Raw genomic sequence first — 21,684 nt, forward strand, 5'->3', positions numbered from 1 at the left:
GCAGACTGCAGCCACACGACCGTAAAAAAACTCACAGCGAGTGACAGTGACTGAGGATAAGACAGCATTTATAGTGACTTTCCTACAGAGTAACAACATGAACAGTCTTTTGTCTCTGCTTATCCTTTTTTATTCCTCCTCACTATCTGGATTGTGCTTGCTGTGGTCAGATTATCCTCTATTTTCAGTATGCAACATCATTATAAAGTCAAGTTGTTTCATTTCTGCTTCTGATTTTGCATCTGTAACTTATTGCGACTGCTTGAGCATAGGCCCTCTTGTGATTTCTCTCTTATTTATTGAAAATGTAATTCACCCCCACTCCCTGCATGCCTGAAAGGGCCTTCTGCGTCTTGCTTGGTTGTCAGGGAACCTGGGAAGATTGTGAAAATAAGACAAATCAGCCAGCCCATGATTAAAAGGAAAAGTGTCGTAATGAAAAGGTCTTTAGAGAATAAAGGTAATCGTTATTGTAATTGGACTAAATGTCAGGAATGTGTTTGTCTGCGGAAGACCAGATGAAGGAGAGAGAATTGGAGAGAGATTGCCAGAAATTAACAGAAGGGAGGGGGCGACACATACAGCATGTTCTTCTGAACATCGTATCTGACAGATGTAATAATGCATCTGGGTGTGGGGCACGCATACACATACACGTAAGCATACATGTATGCTCTGAAGATTACATACTGAAATATGAAATTACAGAATAATACACATAATAGCTTAATTTCATGATATAATTCCCTTTCTTCCATCAATATAATTTGATTTACATGTTACTTTTTCTAACATTGATCTTTACTCCATCACAATTACACTCTTCAGTAGATACTTCATCTGAGGGAAATCATGTTCCACTGTCCATCATTTGGGAGTTCCCATCCACCATCTTGGCTCAGATTCCTCAGTGTTTCTGGCGCTGAACTCATCTCACTGCAGCTGTGCACTCTGGCACAGCAGGCTGCTGCTGTCCTCTATTTAGTATGCACACCTCTCTGAGCATAACCCCGTCCATGCATATATTACTTTATCCCTTTCATCGAATAATGCAACCGAATGCAAATCGAATAATTCAAGTCTCCTCGATGTATTTTCCTTCACAATCTGTTGTTTGTACACATATTGTGTTAGTGTGCGCATCACAGGCTGTGTAGTACAGTTTATATCACATTCTTGTTGAATCTATACAATCATACAACACACCATAGCCTCTCTATCAGCAACAGACCCTTGCATGAGCTAACACATAGAGAAATCTTAATAATATATTCCTAATGCTATACTGTGGTAAGCCGCTATGCTATGATAAAATATACTGAATTAGCTCACTGGCGTAGTGGATTTCTGGAAAAATAAAACAAATGTATAAGAACCTTGATAGTAACCTCCCTTCCCTTTCTGATTAGCTCCCTCTGACATCAGTCAATACCGAGGATGGGTAATGTCATAGTTGAAGGCGGGCATGTCATGTGTCAATTAAGCAGTTGAGTGTCGAGCAGAGAGCGTTGATAGGCTGGCGTAAAGGTCCAACAAGGAGTAAATCAGAGCATCCTCGCTCCCTGACTGGCTGAAGAGGGGAGCAGGGAGGGACCTTTCCACCAGAAAGGGGAGGTCAGTCCATTAAACATCTGGACTAAAAACTGCAGGTAAAAGTATGATGGTGTGTTCCTTGTTCTTCATCCAAGAAAAACAGTTTGTTCGTTGCAAAAACGTTACTATAAAGGTAATGGGCGTGATTGCTGTTCAGTTCCAGTTCTCGATCCCAGTTCAATAGACACAATAAAACCCAGACCTGCCCCCCCCCCCACCTCTGGCCCTTGTCCTGCTGTGCTGATTGGTCTGGGGAGCTGTCAGGTCAGCGTGTTCTCGGCCTGGGAATGGTCAGCCTGGCGAGCTGGTGATGGTCTTGACTGTGTAATTCTGGTAAAGCGGCTGCATGAACATGCCCAGCGTGCCGGTCACGCACACAAACACAAAGATCCACAGGAAGAGGCGGTCGATCACCATGGCAACGTACTTCCAGTCCTCGCTCACCTGTGGATGGGGAGGGACAAAAGGTTGAAGAGTCAGATTAAGGTGAGCAGAATCACCACCGCTCTCTAAGTACCCTCCTGCCTCCCCATGCAGAGGGTTAATGGAGGTGAAGGGTTAATGTGAGCGGAGACTCGCTCTGCCACACAGCTCTGATGAGGTCCGACATGAGCCAAGGAGGAGGGGGAGGAGAGAGTGATGGAGGGCAGAGTAACAGAGGGGTGAGTTGACACTGTAGCTCCTGTGACGATGACTTGGGGGAAGGGGAGGGCATACACTGTTCCAGGATTGTGGGCGGTATGGCAATGGGATGGTTATGATGTCTATGATGGACAGAATTACAGAGGATTGTTAATTCCCGTGTCAGTTTCTTTCATTCCAGAAGAGAAGGCTGGTCTCCTAAGACGCCTTGAGGAGGAAAAGCGATAAAGAAATGCCACCCTCTCTCTCCGCCGTCTCGGTTCCTCTATTCCAGCACTTCTCCAGTTGTACTCCTTCTCTATGCACACGTCATGCCGCTGCTATAATTACATGTTTGTGTTGAATATTCAGAGAGCTATGATTGCGTCACCAGATCTGTCTCCTTTGCTTATGCTCTGGTGTAGTCCCCCATGCGTTTCAAATGGCAGAGCTAAACGGGACTGCTGGCACTGAGAGGACAGACCTGGACTGCTCATGACGCTTTTTATTGTTAGTAACGTCTGCACAGAATAAGACAATTTCTGCAAAAGATGTATCCACACAAAGACAAGAGAAGATCCCAAGAAGTGCATCTACAGGCTGGTATACTTATCTGTTTTTTTCAAAGATATATTGGTTTTAAAGTGTGTGTTGGCAAGAAATTGCCGAGCAGTAAACTGCAGCAATAAAGGATTTATTGGCATCAGCATCACTTTGTCTTTTTGTGTTTAATTTAAAGAATCTAATTTAACGATATAATTTGATGTGTTAAGTTATTTAAGCTGTATGCAGAGCAAAAAGCTGGAAACAAACATTGACATTATCACGTTATAAAGTTGATTTAGTGACCGTGTAGCTGACAGGATCGGAATATCTGGCTAGCGGCTATCTGACGAATGCAAGTCCAATATTTACTCTCAGTTTTGCCTTCTACCGAACCGGAAGTCTCTTTAGCTGCTGAATGCTCTACTTACGCTAACTGTATCTGTCAGTTGTTTGGTGCTGGGCAGGTAGCATATATAGTTTAATCAGCATTGTTAAGATATTCATTAGAGCAGCTTCAAATGATTAAAACTTTGATACAAAAAAATACTGTAACATTTGCTTTTATCTGTCATCTCTAACTACACAGTTAATTGTAAAACTTGATCTGTAGTATCTATACTCTTTATCACAAAAATGTTATTTGTTAACGTTAGAAAATTGATTTCAGTCAATGTATTTTTATTTAATTTATCTAATTCCTATAATCACTATCACCCCAAAGAACTGTGATAAGGAGCAACCGAGATTATAACTATTATGGTGTGAACGTTCAGACTGAATATAATACTCACACTCTGATCATCATCCTCGCTCTTCATGTGGTTGGCGATGAAGCGAACTCCTTCCACAGCCTCCTCAAAGCCCGGACAGGCTTGAGCCAGCAGGGCCTGAGTCAAAGCAGGACCCCCTGCTGCTTGCTTCCCCCGTGGCAGGTTTCCAGAGCCTCCTTCCCGGCCCTCCCTCACCCTGTTCAGCCCATCTATGGACCCCCCACCTGCTCCTACCAGATCCCCTCCGAACTGTTTCACAGACGCCCGGTTCACATAGCAGGTACAAGGGTCATTGTCCTCCTTGCTGAACACCCCTGTGGAGGTCCCCCCTCCATTCCCGCCAGCGTTGCCCATGCCGAGCCCCACCATCAACGCCCCCGCCTCCCCGCTGCGCCCGCCTTCCTTCTGCTCCTGGGCCCTCCTTCTCTGGCGCAGCCGCTGGCGCTCGCAGCTGTTCCTGGGCTGGCGCATAAAGAGCAAGGCAGGAAGCTTGTTGAGGAACACCAGTTTAACCCAAGGGGGCATGGTGTGTGTGGTCGGCGAGCGGTGGTGTACGTTGAGCACACACACACTGGTGACGATGGAGAAAGTGACCAGAACCATGGTAAACATCAGGTACTTCCCCACGAGTGGGACGTCCAGTGACGTGGGGGGGACGATCTTTGAGATTAGCAGCAGGAACACGGTGAGAGCCAGCAGCACGGAGATGCAGAGCGTCATCTTCTCTCCGCAGTCGGAGGGCAGGTAGAACACCAGGATCGCCAGCGAGGTGATGAGCACACACGGGATGATGAGGTTGATGGTGTAAAAAAGTGGCTTCCGGCGAATGATGAAGTCGTACGTGATGTCCACGTAGGTGGGGTCAGCCGGGTTCTCGTTGCGTCTGCCCGGCAGGGCGATGATGTCCCACTCGCCGCTGGGCGTGAAGTCGTCCATGCTGGCCACGTCAGCGCGGAGAACCAGATCGATCTCTGTGCGGTCGTAAGTCCAGGAGCGGAAGCGCAGCGTGCAGTTCTGCTGGTCAAAGGGGAAGTGCTTGACCTCGATCTTACAGGCGGACTTGTAGATGGCCGGGGGCAACCAGAAGATACTGCCATCGTAGGAAACCACCGCGTTAGAGTAGAATGACACCTCGTACACACCATCGGCACTGAGAGACAGGAAGTGGGAGAGGAGAAAGACAAAAAATATATAAATAAAAAGTAGAATGAGAGGCCATGTTTCCTTGCGTCATATGTACAGTGGAGCATGACACATCTCATTATGCAGTATGGGCTCATCAAAGAGCTCTAAGACACACACACACACACACACACACACACACACACACACACACACACACACACACAGAGGTGTGGAGGCTTTGAGGTGTCTCAGGGTGGCAGGTTCACACACACCTGCTCCTACAAACACAGAAAACACAGCTCATAGGGCAGACTGGGGCGGGTTAAACAGCTCGAATTAGACACTTAAGTCAGAGCTTTAGGGTGAATTTCCATTTAACGTTTGACAAGAGAACTAATTAATGATGGCTATTAATATTGTGAGATGTGACATATGCAAAAGAATAATTCATCGTCTTTGACTGATTACACCATCGACCCGCTTGACAAAGTACACTCTTGAAACAACGACTTTCCTGCAAATTTTGTGAAAATCTAATTGAGACTTAGCAGCTGTAGTGCTGCTGTTTCTTTAGTTAATCCTTCTGTTTAGGTGCCTGACAGGAGTTCGAGGCAGTGAGGAGCACTGGGAGGATAGCGTGTCGACCTGGGGTTCATGGGATTAGGAGGATCATTTTATCCAAAGTGCCGGGGATCTTGTAATCTTTAGTAAAGTAAGGACTGAGGCACGGAAAGAGGAGAAGGCCAGACAGCTCACTGTACTCTGATGAGCTGATTTACATACTGTGTAGGCTGATACTCAGTTTCCATGACATTGAGACTAGTGGTCTGCATCTGTACCTCCCACAGACATGCAAGCTAATTGTAATAAAAAACTAGCAAAGCAAGTTTCTGTTTATACACGTAAAGAGTTGTGTGTAAAAGATAAGATAAAATTAGATCATTTTACATATCTGGGATTTTGCATACATTTGCCATATGGTTGATTTAAACCATGTCGCCCAGCCCTACACTCAAGTCTGCATGAACAGCAAAGCGTGCGATAGCCCATCTTAAAACTCAATATACAACTGGATGTATAGTTTATATATTCCTAAGTAAATGGATGTTTAATTAATCATCTGAGCAAGTTGGTTTCTTTGTCACTGTACCTGGACAACATGAAACTGGCAAGGTGAATTTGGATGGGTAATTTTCAGTTAACCGTCTGCATCTGCAGTACATGTACAGTCTCTATGTGGGTGTGCAGTGCAGATGACTCTGTCTTTGAAGTGTCTCATGAGACTTGGAGGTACTGTGTACTAGTAATGTAGCATGAGTGATATGAGCAGATTGCAGTGGACATGTTCCGCCATAAGTGGCGGGCGTGCATGTGTTGCACAGTGAAACCTCTGGCATTTAATTGGTGTTCTTATACAAAGTAACTTACTGTACAATGGTGGCAGCTGGCTCAAATCACCGGGGAGTTAGCTTTAAAACATTAACCGTTCACCATGAGACGTGCATGTGCTCCTGTTGTGCATGTTTATGCCAGTGCATGCATCCATGAGCCTTGTGTGTCTTCAGAAGTGAGTGCAAAGCAGTGACTCACTTGTTGTAGAGCACCACGTCAGGCAGCCAGATGTGTTTTGAGGGCAGCCTGACCTTCATCATCCCATCAAACTCCTCAGGGACCCAAGTCAGACGATAGTCCTGCCACTCCTGAGGGCCAATAAAAACAAAAGGCTTAATCACTCGTGCGCCTATCACACAGCGGCAAGAGCGGAGCAGTAAGAAGAAGGTCCGTCTGTCCGTCTTTGTGTCTGTCAGTCGGTGGTCAACATGACACATCACACGCCTGGGGAACATCCTGTGCTCTGTCCCTCTATGCTTACATCACATTTTCAACTATCAGCCATAGAGAGAGCTTGCAGCATTGATGTCAACCACAAACCAATCAGCATGATTCAAATTGCTCAGGGGTGGAAGTGTTACATTTAGTACCTCTAATGAAACAAAGTGGTTTTGTTGTGTGTACTTTCTTGTTTGTATTCTAAATCGGTGTTCTTACTTTTACTTTAGTTCTATTCATCACAAGTATTGCACTTTGCTACATTTTCAAGTTGCATCCGCGACAGAGTAGGAACTAAAGTTGCGTGTAAAAACCCGGATAAACTGGGAGAGTGGAATTGGAGAAAGAAGATAAACCAGCAGCTGCAGCAGAGAATCAGCTGCATGTGTGTCTGCGGCCGCAGGAGGGCAGAGCGCCGTCAACAGAGAGGTGGCACTCCCGAAATGATAGGTTACAAATGTCATATCACATATGGGTCAGGTCACATACGGGGTGTGGTTAGTTGTCGTTATTGTACATCGGGATAGTTCAAAAACAAAAAGTTACATCTATCTTAAATAAATTAATGGACCACCTTGCAAGCACGCCCAGTGACACACCCTCGATGTTCACGACCTGTAGCCTAACCTGTATCACTTCACCTCACTGGACAAGTTTTACCTCTGGTGAGGTGTTTGAGGACTTTCTGCTTTTTCGTGACTTTTTGACCAGAGAGAGGACTGGCTATATAATGGGATAGAGAGGCCGAGTGGACTGGTAGAGGAGTTGAACCTGGAGCAGATGCAATGTAGTTGCTTGTGCGTGCTACGCGGTTGTAAAAATCTAAAAATAAAAACCGTGCAGTATAGTTGAGCCTCTGTGGCATTTATTGTTTATGTTGTCTGCTTTGGTGATGGCTTTTTTCTACTGTTCTTTTTATAAGAGGTTTCAGGCGCTGTTGTGTCCATTGCTCATTCTGTCTCTTTTCTGGTTCATTCTTGTGAGACTACACTGAGAAAGGCAGTATATATATATATATATCATTGATATTCAGTTGTATCCACAGGCTGCAGAGGCTGTTGATTTGGACAATAGTTGTATTGTTGTGTCTTGTTGTGTAAATTGAAATGTGTGCGTTGTTTTTGTAGCCTAAATATTTTTTTTTTACTTTAACAGTGTTATCAAGTATCATCAGCCTAGTGAGATTTACCTGCTTTTTACTTTTACCTATGTAAAATGTCTATAAAGTAACTGTATTTTTACAATACGTCTTGTACTCTTTCCAGCTCTGCAGTAAGGCTGATCCTATGAGTGCATGTGTGTGCATCAGCAAGTATCCTCACCGTCCTCTGTGCAACCTTTTTTTAGAAGACAGCGTTGTCTTGCTCTGTATGCTGTGGCTCAGTCGTTGACATTGCCGCATGGAAGCCTCTGTGACAGAAGTTCTGTCTGTCTCTTTTATTTTATGGCAATGTTGGAGCAGTAATGCTCATGCTAGGTCATCTGCAGTAACTGTGATGCATTATGGCCATTACAGTTTGTCTTGGCTAGAGACAGCTGTCCTTGGCTCCCCTGCTTACCAGTTACAAAGGATCCATAGAGCACTGATGGTCATCCTACGCTCCGTTACGTGTCATACATCTTGACTTCAAGTGTGTTTGTGTGTGTGTGTGTTTGTGAATATAAGACAATAAATGTGTGAAGCTTTAAACAATGTAATCAGAAATGCAGCATGTAGGACGATGACATAAGAGACATTTCATATAGATCTAAATTTACATCGACACTGAACATACGTCTGTGTAATGTGTTCAAACACCTGCTCTCAAAAGCCAGCACATATGTTGAAGATGTGTGTGAGTGACTGCATTTGTATACCTGATGTGTGTAAAAGTGCACCCCTACATGTTCTACCATGGTAAAGGCCTCAGCTGTAAGCATACAAAGAGCCAGCCATGTAGAAGAGTGTCACCGCTCAGCCAGGGTCACATTATTCACAGGGTGAGGGATACTAGGTTTCATCCAAATCCACAAACTGCCAATTTCACCAGCTGAGAAAAAAGGGCTCAGCATTTGTGCAAAGGGCTTTTGATATCACCAGTTATCTGTGATTTGGGTGTAAAAATAAATAATTCTTTCAACTAATTTCTCACATTTCTCCTGTCCAGATTTTGAGTTTTGGAGGATGTGTATTGTTTGATGTCTCCCTCACAACCACAATGTCTGAGTCATGCCAGCTCTCAGGGCTGCTGCTCCACACGAGTAGAGGCAGGATAACACAGAGCCATAACCAGTGAAACACACAGAACACAGGGATGCATCTGTCCCAGTAACTGGACCACTGCTTGTATGCTACGGTCTACTGGTATAATAACACTGTGGCCCATGATTATACAAAAGGTATTTAGCATGTATACTGTGTTCTATTGTAGAGAGAGCATTACTCAGTGTCCGCATTTGTAACTAGCATCTATGCCCCTTGTGGTGTGTAATACACCTCCACTGACCTGGCAGGAACATTTTGAAATCCAAGGTAAAACCATCCAAAATAAAATATTAAATTGACTGTTTTTCGCTACATTTTGTTTTCCTAAATACATTTTGTTTTTCTGTGTGGCAGAAGGCTACTATGTTAGAATAGTAAGATGAGGAGAAGTCTCACCTGTGTTAGCCAGACATTGGTGGTCATCACCTGCTCTCTTTCATGCTGCAGAAATAGAAGACATGTATTGTAAATTACAAACTGTGATCCAAAGGGTACCACAACACTTCTAACAAGCTGAAGACTTGACAGATTTTTCAAAAAAGGCACAAAATGGATGCAGCAAAGTCAAAATATCTAGATTTTATGTCCCTATAGAACGAGTCAAGCTCACAATATGCAGCTGCACAGTGTCCTTCATTGCTTGGTAAATACTCATATTTCAAAAAGATAACAACACGTATGTTAATTTCTCAGGTTTTAAAAAGCTCCAAAGTCACAGAAGACTTCATACAACTCATCGGCTGAGTAGTACTCAACATAATGAGTAAACTGATCTTTATGTGTAAAGTCACTAGAGTGGATCTTTAACATATGCAAAAATATACTGCAGTAATAATTTTTCAGTGAAGCTTGTTTGCAGTGGCGAAGAGTACATTGACTCAAGTACTATATACTTAGTGTAAGTACAATTCTGAAGTACTTGAGTATTTAAATAGAATTGTACTTCAGTACAATTCTGAAGTACTTTACTTGAGTTTTTAAATAGATGCTTCTTCATAATTTGACTCTACTACATTTCAAAGGGTTACATTATACTTTTTACTGCACTGCACGTATTTGACAGTTACTTATAATTACATACATATACTTATAATGACTTAGTATTATTACAATGTATTTATGTACATAAAATGAAATCACAAAATATTATAACATTATAGCAGCTACAAAAAATATTTAAAAAATAAAAAAATAAAATGCAGAATACTTGTTACCGCATCAATAATAATAATCCGGAATAATGTAACAGGAGTGAGTACTTAAAAGTGCATTTTTAGACTTACTTTTGCATATGTAAAATGCAGAGTTTTACTTAAGATAGTATTCTTAAATTGCAGTATTGCTACCTTTACTAAAGTACAAAATCTTAATACTAATCAAGCCTTGATCCGAGAGCTTGATTCAGACTGACATTAGATTTCCATAACTAGACATTACTTTATTTTCATTTTTAACAAATTACATTACAAACTACAGAAGGAACTGCATTAGTCAGCATTACTGCACGTTTTACACCTTGCATATTCCTTATATGTTTAAATAATCTTTGTGTGCAATGAAAATCAAAGGAGGAGTATCATAGAGGCTTGTCCTCATACTGTGAAAGGTGCACTCGAGAGTCAAACACATGCACACTCACCACGCTGATGAGCTGAGCCAACGACACCATCAGCTGCACGGTAACCAGCTCAGAGCCGTTAGTCGCGGGACGGATCAGTTTGTTGTAGTGGGCCGGGTTTAAGAGATGCTCCACCAACCGCTCCTCTGTGTCTGCCCCGAGGCCGCCTATAATGAGAACACATTATCATCACCTTTATCATCATCATCATCATCTGCCTCTATCATGACACACAAATGGTGCAGCCATCTGTGTCTCTTGGCACTTTAGCCTGTTAAGCCCCCTTTTATATCAGGAAAATCAAGAAAAAAATCATGGTATAAATCCCTCCCCCCCAAAGGTATCAAATTAAACATAAAAATCAGGGCTACAATAATATACAATCCCGATGTACAACCTTTAAACACAACTCAAACAATAAATAGGATTAGGGGTTCGGGTTATTAGGGTTAGGCTTAGGTTTAGGGCTTAAAGGGCTACACTTGTTTCATATTGGATGATAGTATAATCATACAAGAGCAGGAACTCAGTGGTGCTGTTGAGTTTCTCTGTTTAGCCACTGCCCTTACTGCCAGCATTGAGAGCTGGCTACCCATGTCTATCAAGAATGCAGCGTCTTTGAACCATGGCATTATTCATCACTGCCGGCTGGAGCACGTCAGCACAGCTCGATACACACTTTTTACAAGATCTGACATCATAAGAGTGAGTCAACCAGTCTGAATGTCTCTATCGCTATCCTTTCCGTTTCTATCGTGCCTCTGCTCTGTCTCCATCTATTCCCCTCTGCTGCGTTGCATTTCTCCCCAACTGCCAGTCTTTTGTAGCTTTGGGTTATTTTCACTCCATCTCTCACTTCACTTCCCTGCTCATGTCCTTCCCCCCTCCGTCCCGCCCTTCTGTCTGCCATCCCTCCATCTGTGGGACACCGTATAGTTGTATCTGTGTGAACGGTCGAGTTTGGGCAGAGCCGTCACAACGGCACACACAGGAGGGGAGGTGTTTTACTGAGAGGCACGACGCATGGAGAAAAACAACTGTTCTGCACCGCCTCCTTCCGCCCTCTCACTCCCTGCCTCTCTGGCATCTGCTCGCTCCGGTGCTGCATCTTTTCACTCTCGCAATCCCCTCACACGTTCCCCCTGAAGATAAACACAGGCTACTTTCCATCAACTTGATATACCAAACATGCGAGTCAAATTAGTTACGTTTGATTTGGATTTTTTTCGAAAATTTAAAGTCAAATGAGATGACGAACCCTTCCTTTCCTTTTCAAGAGGGGCTTATTAACAAAACAATGACTGAAACAGAAAAACAATTAGAATAATCTAAATAATACATAATAAAATACAAAGATTCACACAAACCCCAGACTACTCATTCAGCTCCATGTCCTTCTTTTATATGCATCATTTGCACAAAACTAACATGGAATTTAGAAAAATAACAATTGCTGGACCAAACAAAATGTAGTAAATTAATCGATAAATGATCTACATCAAATGTAGTAATTTCTTTTTTTATATCATTGTCAGTTATATATGGGGTTTGGACAAAGCAAGCAATTTGAAGTTCTTTAGGCTTCATGAAATTGTGATAAGCATGTCATCGACCAAATGATTCATTGATTCATAAAATAGTCACCCAACACAACAAAGAGAAGAAAAAAAAGTCATGAAGGGAAATACAATCAAAAAGAAGAACAAGTACATTTCAGATGGAAGAAAAAACGGTTGCATTAGTGATGCAAAAATATAGCAATAAAAAATAGATATCAAAAAGCTTTAAACACACTAAACATCCTCCACTGATGTTATGTCTTCCCCATTTCCCTCTGAAAATGCCTCTGAGCTCCTCTGACACTCAGTCCTTCCTCTCTGCCCCCCCTGATCTCCACCTTCCACCCCCTCCTCTTGCCCTGTAGCGCTGCTGTGTTCACTGAGCAGGAATGATAGCCTCTGTCTCTGGATCAATGAGGACTCTATTCATACCCCGTAAACTAAACACGCGATTCCTCGCTCCCACCTTATTTTTAATCTCCTGCTCCTCCCTGTTCTGTCTTTTCCGTCTCATTTTCTTTTACACTTTCACCGTCTTTCCATCATCCGAGCCGGCCCTTATTTTCTCTTCACTCCCCTGACTGTCTCCCTCGCTCCCATCCTTCTTGTTATCTCCATCTCCCCGTCGCTGACAGCCACTGTCCATTTATTGTCCCTTCTCTCGCTAATCCACCATCATCAATAGACATCCTGTCAGCACATGTGTGTAGCACTCTGGTTGTTTATTGTGCACAGGCGCCAGTTGCCCTTTTTTGTTGTGTGTGTGTGTGTGTGTATGTGTGTGTGTGTGTGTGTGTGTGCTTGTGTGTTTTTTGTGCGTGCACATATTCATGAGGGAAATAAACAATACTGTCTGTGCCTGAACCATATGAGTAATGCATATTATTCCCAGAAGCCCAAAGCAATAACACTGCCGGATGAGACAGAAAGCTAATACTGTTCACTTAAACAATGATGAAGCAGGAAAGGCCTTCATTTCCATCAGCCATCCTCATAATGTGAATGGTAGTTTCATGCTCAAACTAGCTAGATGACGTGTGTACATTGTCAACAAGATATTCAGTTATTTTTCTTTGTAAACATAGTTTCTGAGAGGGATTATATTTGCTTCAAATTGTATATTATATCAAGCATTTCAAAGCATCTGTGCACTTAAATCTATGAAAAAGAAAGATTTAATGCAAAGTCTTTGCTCCAAAGCTCATGCAAGCTTGATTCCCCTCTTGATATCACGTTTGAGTCACTGCATGAGCGGTTATTATAAAAAGCTGCTCTGTCAAAGACCCCTGAAGATGACTAAGACCAAAACAAAGTCCAAGGCCAAAATGATTCAGTTTATTGCAAGCAAAATATTGGGTTTCTTACTCTGACGTGAGGATAATATCTTGATAAAAAACAACAAGCCTGAATGGATTTCAGGTTTGATTTTATAAACATATGTATGTATATACAACTGCCAACTGCACTTCCCAGAATAAAACATTTACAAGCATTTACATCCCACTCAAATCTGAATCGATATGCAGATTAAAAAATGATTGTGCAGTCTTTGCTTCCATATCCACTCTATGAGTCTTTGTATTTTCACTCAAATATTTGAATGCATGCGCTCAGGATGAAAGTCTAGACTAATATTTTACGACACTGAGACAAATTACAGACCAAAACCGAGAGCTTTTCTGGTTTATTATTATCTCAAGAACAAGGCTGATAAAAATATCTACACACTGCAGCCTGATCACCGCACAAACATGTTCATCCTCAGCACTTACTTATGCTTCTAAACAAAGACTGATCTCGCTCTTTCATACAACACGCTGTCATGCTAAAGGCCCAGCTGAGTGGTGGTAATGTTGACGCTAGCTCAGCTTGTAGGCTGGTAGTTTTCCAGTTCAAATATTGCAAACTTAATGTGACACTATGAATATTTCAGCAGGGCTCCCCATTAGACCCTGGAGCCAGGGAAGTTACACACCACCACCACGCACGCACGCACACACACACACACACACACACACACACACACACACACACACACACACACACACACACACACACACACACACACACACACACACACACACACACACTCCTCTGTGACACAGCACAGAAAAAGGTTGTGATGGTCGCCATGTTCAGTGTTCGATTGCTTCCCAAATACATCCGCCACTAATCTTAGCATGCTGCTGATCCACCTCACAAAATGTGTTGTTCTTTGTCTATGATTTTTGGAAAGTCGCTGCAGTTACTAAAATCCTCAATCGTTAAATTGTACAGTGTGGCGTGCAGTTTACGAAGCCATCAGAGGCCACACACGCTGTAAAGACAAATGCGGAGAAAATGAGGCCGAAGTGGGACCTCAATTGAATTATCCAGCGAAGACTATTACAGTTATGATCTCTATTTATACAGCCCGCTCAAGTGAGAAAAGGTTGGAGGGGAAGTAGGGTCGCTTTCTGCTCTGCGTTCTGCCAAAGAGGCTTTTTGGCTGCTGCTGGGACCTTTTATGCTGAATTATTCTTAAATCGATAATGGAGAGATCCATTGATCTACTAGCAACACCCAATTGGCACCGTAATGCCCAAAGAACTGAGGTAATAATATTGATCCTCCATCCAACCGCAATATCACAGCGCTCCAAAAACAAAGCCGCCCCACTGTGGACTAACTGAGAGTGGAAGAAGCTTCATTGTCGCCAAATTTGAGAAACTCCACAGTCAGGAAAAGTGTGGCCAGTTAAGTTTTTTTATTCGCTACTGACGAGGAAACTTACTTTTACAACAATGCTGCTTCCCCTCCGTACTTATGAACAAGACTATACTGCTAATACTAATGCTGTTACTGATACTAATATACACTTAATCCCAAAGCCCTTATATCAAATCAGATTGTATGTCATTTTTGCAGAAATTAAATACAAAGCTGCACATAAATGAACAGGATACAATAATAATAAATACACAAGAGAAACTAGATGAAACTTGGCCAGATATAAACATCAACACATAAAGAGTGTATGTAACATGTGAGTTATAAGAAGCTTTAACCTACAATGCTCTTTTTAATTCAAGTCAACATCTCAACGTTTAAATATATACAAAAGTCTTCTGTTTAATGTTATAGTGCAGTTTAAAAAATGGCATCTTAGGTTTTAATATCAAATAGCATAGTCTAACATTGGAGACGGTGTTGAAGTGGTTTATAGAATATATAGCTGAAAAACTCAGAAACTATGAAATCCTCATATGCAGTTTGGTTTTTATTGTATTACTTAAAGCCCGAGGAGCTTAGCTGTTTGACGACAGGCACTGTATAGTGTTGCATATTTCAGGGATTGCAATAAAATACATCATTTGAACTGCATAATGCCTCTCATAAGAGCTATTAGTTAAGCTATTACTTGGATACCCATAAATCTTTATATGTTATCAGATCGAAGTCTGCAGCCTGTGAGTCACACTATATGCACACATGCGGAGATATGGGACAGCAAAACATGCCCAGAACACATTTTGGCTCATGTCTTATCTCGCAGAAGTCCTGATCACAATCATAACAAACATATATTTTTTGGCTCTCTGCAGAAGCATTACTTTCTGTGTATCTTGTTGTATGGCACTTTTAGACGTAAGATCATGTTTAAAGTTGTATCTTTCATTCGTGTTATCACCAGATGAAGGTTTACGTTATCTTGAATACACGTCTACACACGCCTGCATTAGAGCAACCTAAGCACAACCACGCCTCAATGTTAGTCAACCTTTTACTTAAAAAAAAAAAAGTAAAACTCTTAACTTTCCAAATGTCTCTTATCTGCTTTTCTTTCCCACTGCTTAAGTTTCTATTAAACCTCTGTGCTCTCCTTCTGCTTCCCTCTAATCTCCAGGGCCACACACTGCTGTGCTGCTACTACTGCTGCACATTCATTCACACGAACACTCACACACTCGATCTTGCACAAATCATCCATGAGAGCACACATACACAGGGGATCACACACACACACACACACACACACACACACACACACGTTCTCACAGTCAAATGAAGGCCTCTGTTGAGTGACTTCTGTGCATTTCTTATCACAGATGCAGCCCTTATCCGCTGATCTCATCCTGTTGCTGCTGCGTGTTGGGAGGTAATCCAAAGAGAGCCAGACAGAGAAAACGAGGGAGCGAGATAAAGACAAAAAGTGACAGAAAGAGAGCGAGGGCGAATAGGATGGCTGTTGTAATGTGCAGGTTGAGATGCGGCTGAGATCAGTGGGCTTGAGCAGTGCAGCAGAAAAGTGATGACAGGCTAAACTGACTGTGCAGAACTTCTAGACCGTAGCTGTGCCAAGGAAATGGTTAGTTGATATTCACTAAGTGCATTCATAAAGCAGTGGACAGAGATTATGGTGCATGCATAAACACACACAGTCACACATGCAAAGAGGATGACTTGTCAAACATCTGTTTTGAGATGCAACTGATAAAAGTGTTGCTGCGAAAAATAATCCAAGCACACTACGTCCTTTGGTGATGAGACTGTCACACACCGCGCTCCATATCCAGTAACCCCTGCATCAGGTCAACTCAGCGCCACAGACCTGTTTATTATGCATGGCCTGCAGGAGAAATGACAAGAGACATCCGCCTCACACAACAGGACGGCCACATCCTTGCGGCAGCGTCTGATACAGGTGGCGAAATGTCCTTGAGCGCCCTTGAACTGTCACTGAACGTGAGACTCCTTTTGTGTGTGTGCATGTCTGTGTATGTTAAAGTCTTATGTAAGGAAATATTGTTATGCACATGGAGGTGTAAAGTTATGATTTTTGTCCCTCTAATTCCATCCATGCACATGTTGTCTCGTGTGGGTTTTGCGATCGCGTGTTTTTGAACCTCTTTGTACGGAATCTGGAAAACGTGTTTATACCCAGGTGTGCAACCACGCGCTCATTCTTCAAATGTGTGTTTGCGTGTGGCTTGAGTTTACAGTCTCTGAGGATGATGCTAATCAGATTTTCTCCCTGAAGGGGAGATGACTCATTAGTACGCCACTGCTTATGAAGCCCCTTAAAGTGATATTTCATGTTGGTAGCATTTAACTCCGGTTTGAAGTCATGATCAACCAACAACATTGAGTGCTCAGGGACACCGAATGTTTTCAGCAATTTTAGAGCAACAAGACAAATCCTTGGTTTAGTTCTTCATTCAATTTGTAGTTTTTATTTATTGCAATATTTTATATATTTCAATTGTAATACAAAGAGACCCCTATTACTTTAGGACACTTTATATTTGTGATGTTTTTATGTGCTAGAGTATCATATTTTTACGCATGCTTATTGTGTGGAAAAACGTTGCATAAAGCTATTTTAAGGTGTGTGTGTGTGTGTGTGTGTGTGTGTGTCTGTCTGTCTGTGTGTGTGTGTGTGTGTGTGTGTGTTTGTGTGTTTGTGTTACAAAAAGAGTGCAAGTGTATGTGTGCCAGAGAGAGAGAGCAGGAGCATGTTGTCGCCATGGGTGAAGATGATCATTTAGTCAATGCAAGGCAGATGGCCAAGCATGTGTGAGCGGATGGAGGTGTGTGTGTGTGTGTGTGTGTGTGTGTGTGTGTGTGTGTGTGTGTGTGTGTGTGTGTGTGTGTGTGTGTGTGTGTATGTGTGTGTGTGTGTGTGTGTGTGTGTGTGTGTGTGTGTGTGTGTGTGTGTGTGTCTGCTACACAGCCAGTGATAAACAGTATTTTTACTTGGAGGCACAAAGCTGGTCTCTGCCCTGTCACTACTATGGATTGGCTGAAAATATTACGGCGGCTGTAATTCAACCAATCAGCTGATGTGTTTTCCGCTGTGCTTTGGGCAAACCCTTGCTGAGCAGAAATTAACACCAAATTAGAGCCAATTTACAGAGGTAAAATATGTCTAAACACCCTAATGGCTTTACACTTAACACATACCTCGTTTGCTCCTAATGCACTGTAACAACAGCTTCGTAAATAAGACTCATCTACTCAGTGCATGTGCTCAATGAAGAGAAAAAAGACCATTTATCAGTCCGAACACAGGCAGAAGGCATTTCCTGCTGAACGAAACATAATTTGTTCTTTGAAGACAGGATGTAGAAGTTGTTTTAGCTCAACGTGTCTCTCATTAACCTGCCCACTCAATGCAAGACCTCAGTGTTAATGAGAGAGAGAGGAGGGGGGGGTGGGTGGGGGGGTAAGTGGGTGATAACATAATGTCTTCCCCTCTCTCTCTCTCTCTCTCTCTCTCTCTCTCTCTCTCTGGTATATTGAGAGATAAGGAGATAACTGATGAAAAAAACACATTCAAATGCTTTAAAACGTCCTCCAATGTGCTGTATTCTATTTAATGTGTTGCCAAAGTGGCACCCAACAGTAGTAAGCTCACTAATAAGTCCACCATAATATTATTGTGATACAATAATGAGCACATGGTGCTACTTTCTGAAGTAAGGCCTCTAAACGCACTATGTTGAGGTCAACAGATACGCTAAATTAAAGGATCTCTTTTAGTTTGTAAACGGATAATAATGTTAGCCTTTGCATTCGTTTCCACATTGGGCGCATGTGATAAATGCAGTGTGCAATAATTATCCTCCACATTTATTTCGTCGCGCTCGCTGCTGTTACGAGAGGAGAAAAAAATGGTGACAGAGCAATGAAAGAGTCATTTTCTCCGCGTCTGCCTCTCCTCAGCATCACACCGATCCTTTTGTTTCCCCACTCACTGCCCCGTTACTTTGAAGAAACCTGATCCACGAATGCACGAACTCGCAGTGGATTTGGCCCTATAAAGGTGACGATGCATCGATGGAGCCATTAGACGGACAAGTTACTCACCTCCCGCCATGGCGAGGACAGCGAGCAGCAGCAGCGGCGGCCAGCCGTTCATCATCATACGTGCGTCCGAGCGCGCTCCGAGCCCGAAAGGTGTTCACGGCGATGGAGAGGCCACCCCAAGCACACCCGCAGTGTTACTCCCCTCCTCCTCACGACCCCAAAAGCTCCCTTCACTCTCTACCTGGCATGTTGACGTCAGGGCTCTCCATCGGTCCGCACTTCATCGCCCCCCAAAAAAGGGAGAAAATAGAGATACCTCGGCGGGGCCAGGTACGCGCTGCGCTGGAGTCGTGCGGTGCTGCCTGTCCGTGCTGTGCACCGCTAGGCGATGCGTCGCGCTGGGGAGGCGGGGGCGGGGTGAGCGTGGAGGGGAGGCGAGGGGGGGGGGGGAGGAGGTGGCATACCTCAGAGGCTCCACAGCTCAGCTAGCGATGCCGGTGTCTTTCCCGCACACGCGTCTCACATCACCATATAATATTCAGTGCTCTTAGGCGCGTACAGTGTTTGTGGTGCTCAATAGTGACATTGTCAAACTTAATGGCATCTCTCATCTCAATCTCCTTTATCTTTAATATTAGCCTCAGGCCAAATTGTTTCGGCAGCATGTATGTCATATCGTCTAGAATGTGTCTTTCATCATATACAGTCATAGGGGAATGTAGGCAGCACACATATGATAACATCTGCATGTAGGCCTTTACTGCATGAAGTTTACTGAGAAAATACATTTAAACAAATATAATACATAAGAGTAAAACAAGCACAATTTGCAGAGTTGTAAATATTTTACATTTTGAGGCGTTAATCTCCCTGCTCTAGTTTCTGTATATTTGACACCTCACATCTCTGCCCATTAAAATAACATCACACCACCTTTGTTTCCAGGATTGCCTTACCCTAATGTTATTTTATTCTGTGAATATGCTTCCCCTTTTAAAAGGTGAGGGGCATCTCTCGACTTTTCTCTGTGACCTCTTTTTCTTTCTATTTCCCTTCCTGTCACTTATCTTTTATTGAACGTCTCTTTTATTTTTTTTACAAGTTTACTGAAGTGACCTCTAATCCCCATTCACAAAGTCGAACATGCAGGAGTTGGGCATGCATGGGAAACAAGAGCAGGCAGGAGTTAAGAAGGAGAGGTAGCCAGGATGATCATATAGAAGCTTGCCACTCGATATTGTGACATGCGTATGGTCATGCTGAGAGTCCGGGTACTTCATAATAACAAAAACATAACAACAGATTTGAATGATGAGGGGCGGAGGCAATGCAGCAAATGAAGAGGGGTACAGGAGGAGTCAAAAGAGCGTGGGAGGCAAAGGAGGGCTGGATGGAGGGAAGAGTAAACTAATAGTGCAGGTTGGAGAGAGGAGGTGGTTGCCGTGGTGATGAAGAGAAACCAGAACGCTCCAAGAGGACCGGTTTCCCCTTTATTTGGTCTATTTTCATTACAGACCAACACAAAAGATAGACATGCGCAGCGGGCACACGACACATACTCATGCATACACGCACACCAATGTACATATGCATGCCCAAACATGCAGGCAAACTCCTCCACAGTAATGTCTTCCTCTTCTCATGCTATCTTTACACTCTTCCTCTCGCCCTCTCTCTGTACAGTCCTTTCCTTTCTCCCTCCCTACCTCTCCTCTGCAGTGAATGAGCTGACCTGACAGTGCTCCTCCTCTGCACTGAGTGCTGTGAGTCTCTCTGAATTATTTAAAAGCTGGGACCCCCACGAGTGCTTGTCTTCCCCGAACACCCCCTCACGCTCTCCCTTCCTCTCTCTCTCTCTCTCTCCTCTTCCCTCTGTCCCTTCCTCTCTTGCTGTCATTCTGTCTTCTTCTGCTGCAATTACTTCCTGTGGTTCTGTCATGCGACACTTTGATTAAGAACATAGAAATCTGATCTATGAATCACAGAATGATTAATTGTGTAACGCCACCACAACGTATAATACATCATTTCTTTCACATTACTTACATTTTCACTTTTTACTCCACCACATTTCCTCGACAGCTGTGGTTACTTGTTTTTACACAATCATCGAATAAAAGGATGTACTGTTTTAGATTGAGCAACCCAGTGGTATAAAAAGTAGTGAAAATTTGCTCCACGTTCAAAATCAATAATTATCAATTAATATCATAAGAATATATCAGACATTTTGTTGCATTTGAGTACTTACTTACTTACACTTTTATTTATATTTTTATAGTTTGGTTTTACCACTATAACTTGACTAAAGGATCAGAATACTATTTGTACCACTGATTTTATAAGATCATATCCAGAGTGCTGGGGACAGAAATAACATCCTTTTTACAATCAACACTTGAAATGATGAAGGCACTTGCAAATGATGAGGTAGCACAATATGTGAACCATACTTTGGTGCACTGGAGGTGCAGGTGATAGAAAAGTCATCGCTCAACTTTACATGAACTATGAAAAATGGCCCAACATGACGATGCAGTTTTCATACTGCAAATCCTGCAGTTTTTTAAAAATGTTTTAGCAGGATCACTTTCTCAGAAAATGGGTTAAAAAAATCACAAAAATAAGAGACAGAGTTTCTAGCCTTTAACATTGGAGGCTAGATGATTACTGAACCCAACATTCCCCAAAACAGACTGTCAAGCTCTACAAGAATCATGTGTCCGGCACCTCGGGCCTCTTGTTTGCTTTTGACCTACTTTGTGATTTTAATTAAGAGAACATGGAGGACTAACCACAACAGATAACACGGATGGAAGGAAGGGTAATCGTTAGCGGTGTCTGCTGTTGTGTAACATTGCCTTTTGTGACACACTGGGTATGGAAGGATCGCCCAGATTAGAGACGTCTCCTCAACCGCAGAGCATCGGTGCACGCTTGAAATAAGCATCTGCCCTTGAGCAAGGCACATATTTGTTCTGGAGTCGA

At 42.9% G+C, this 21,684-nt stretch overlaps 1 protein-coding gene across 1 annotated transcript; it reads right to left on the minus strand.

Annotated features, from left to right (window-relative positions):
• Positions 1-1,884: 1,884 nt before the first annotated feature.
• On the minus strand, positions 1,885-18,811 carry chrnb2 (cholinergic receptor, nicotinic, beta 2; the record flags this gene model as incomplete). The annotated part of the gene is made up of 6 exons (XM_079227485.1): positions 1,885-2,037; positions 3,552-4,680; positions 6,246-6,355; positions 9,127-9,171; positions 10,370-10,515; positions 18,757-18,811. 6 exons carry the CDS (start codon positions 18,809-18,811, stop codon positions 1,885-1,887), a joined length of 1,638 nt encoding a protein of 545 aa, XP_079083611.1.
• Positions 18,812-21,684: the final 2,873 nt, after the last annotated feature.

The sequence above is a fragment of the Taurulus bubalis genome (genome assembly GCF_910589615.1).
Source record: "Taurulus bubalis genome assembly, chromosome: 12".
Taxonomy (NCBI): domain Eukaryota; kingdom Metazoa; phylum Chordata; class Actinopteri; order Perciformes; family Cottidae; genus Taurulus; species Taurulus bubalis.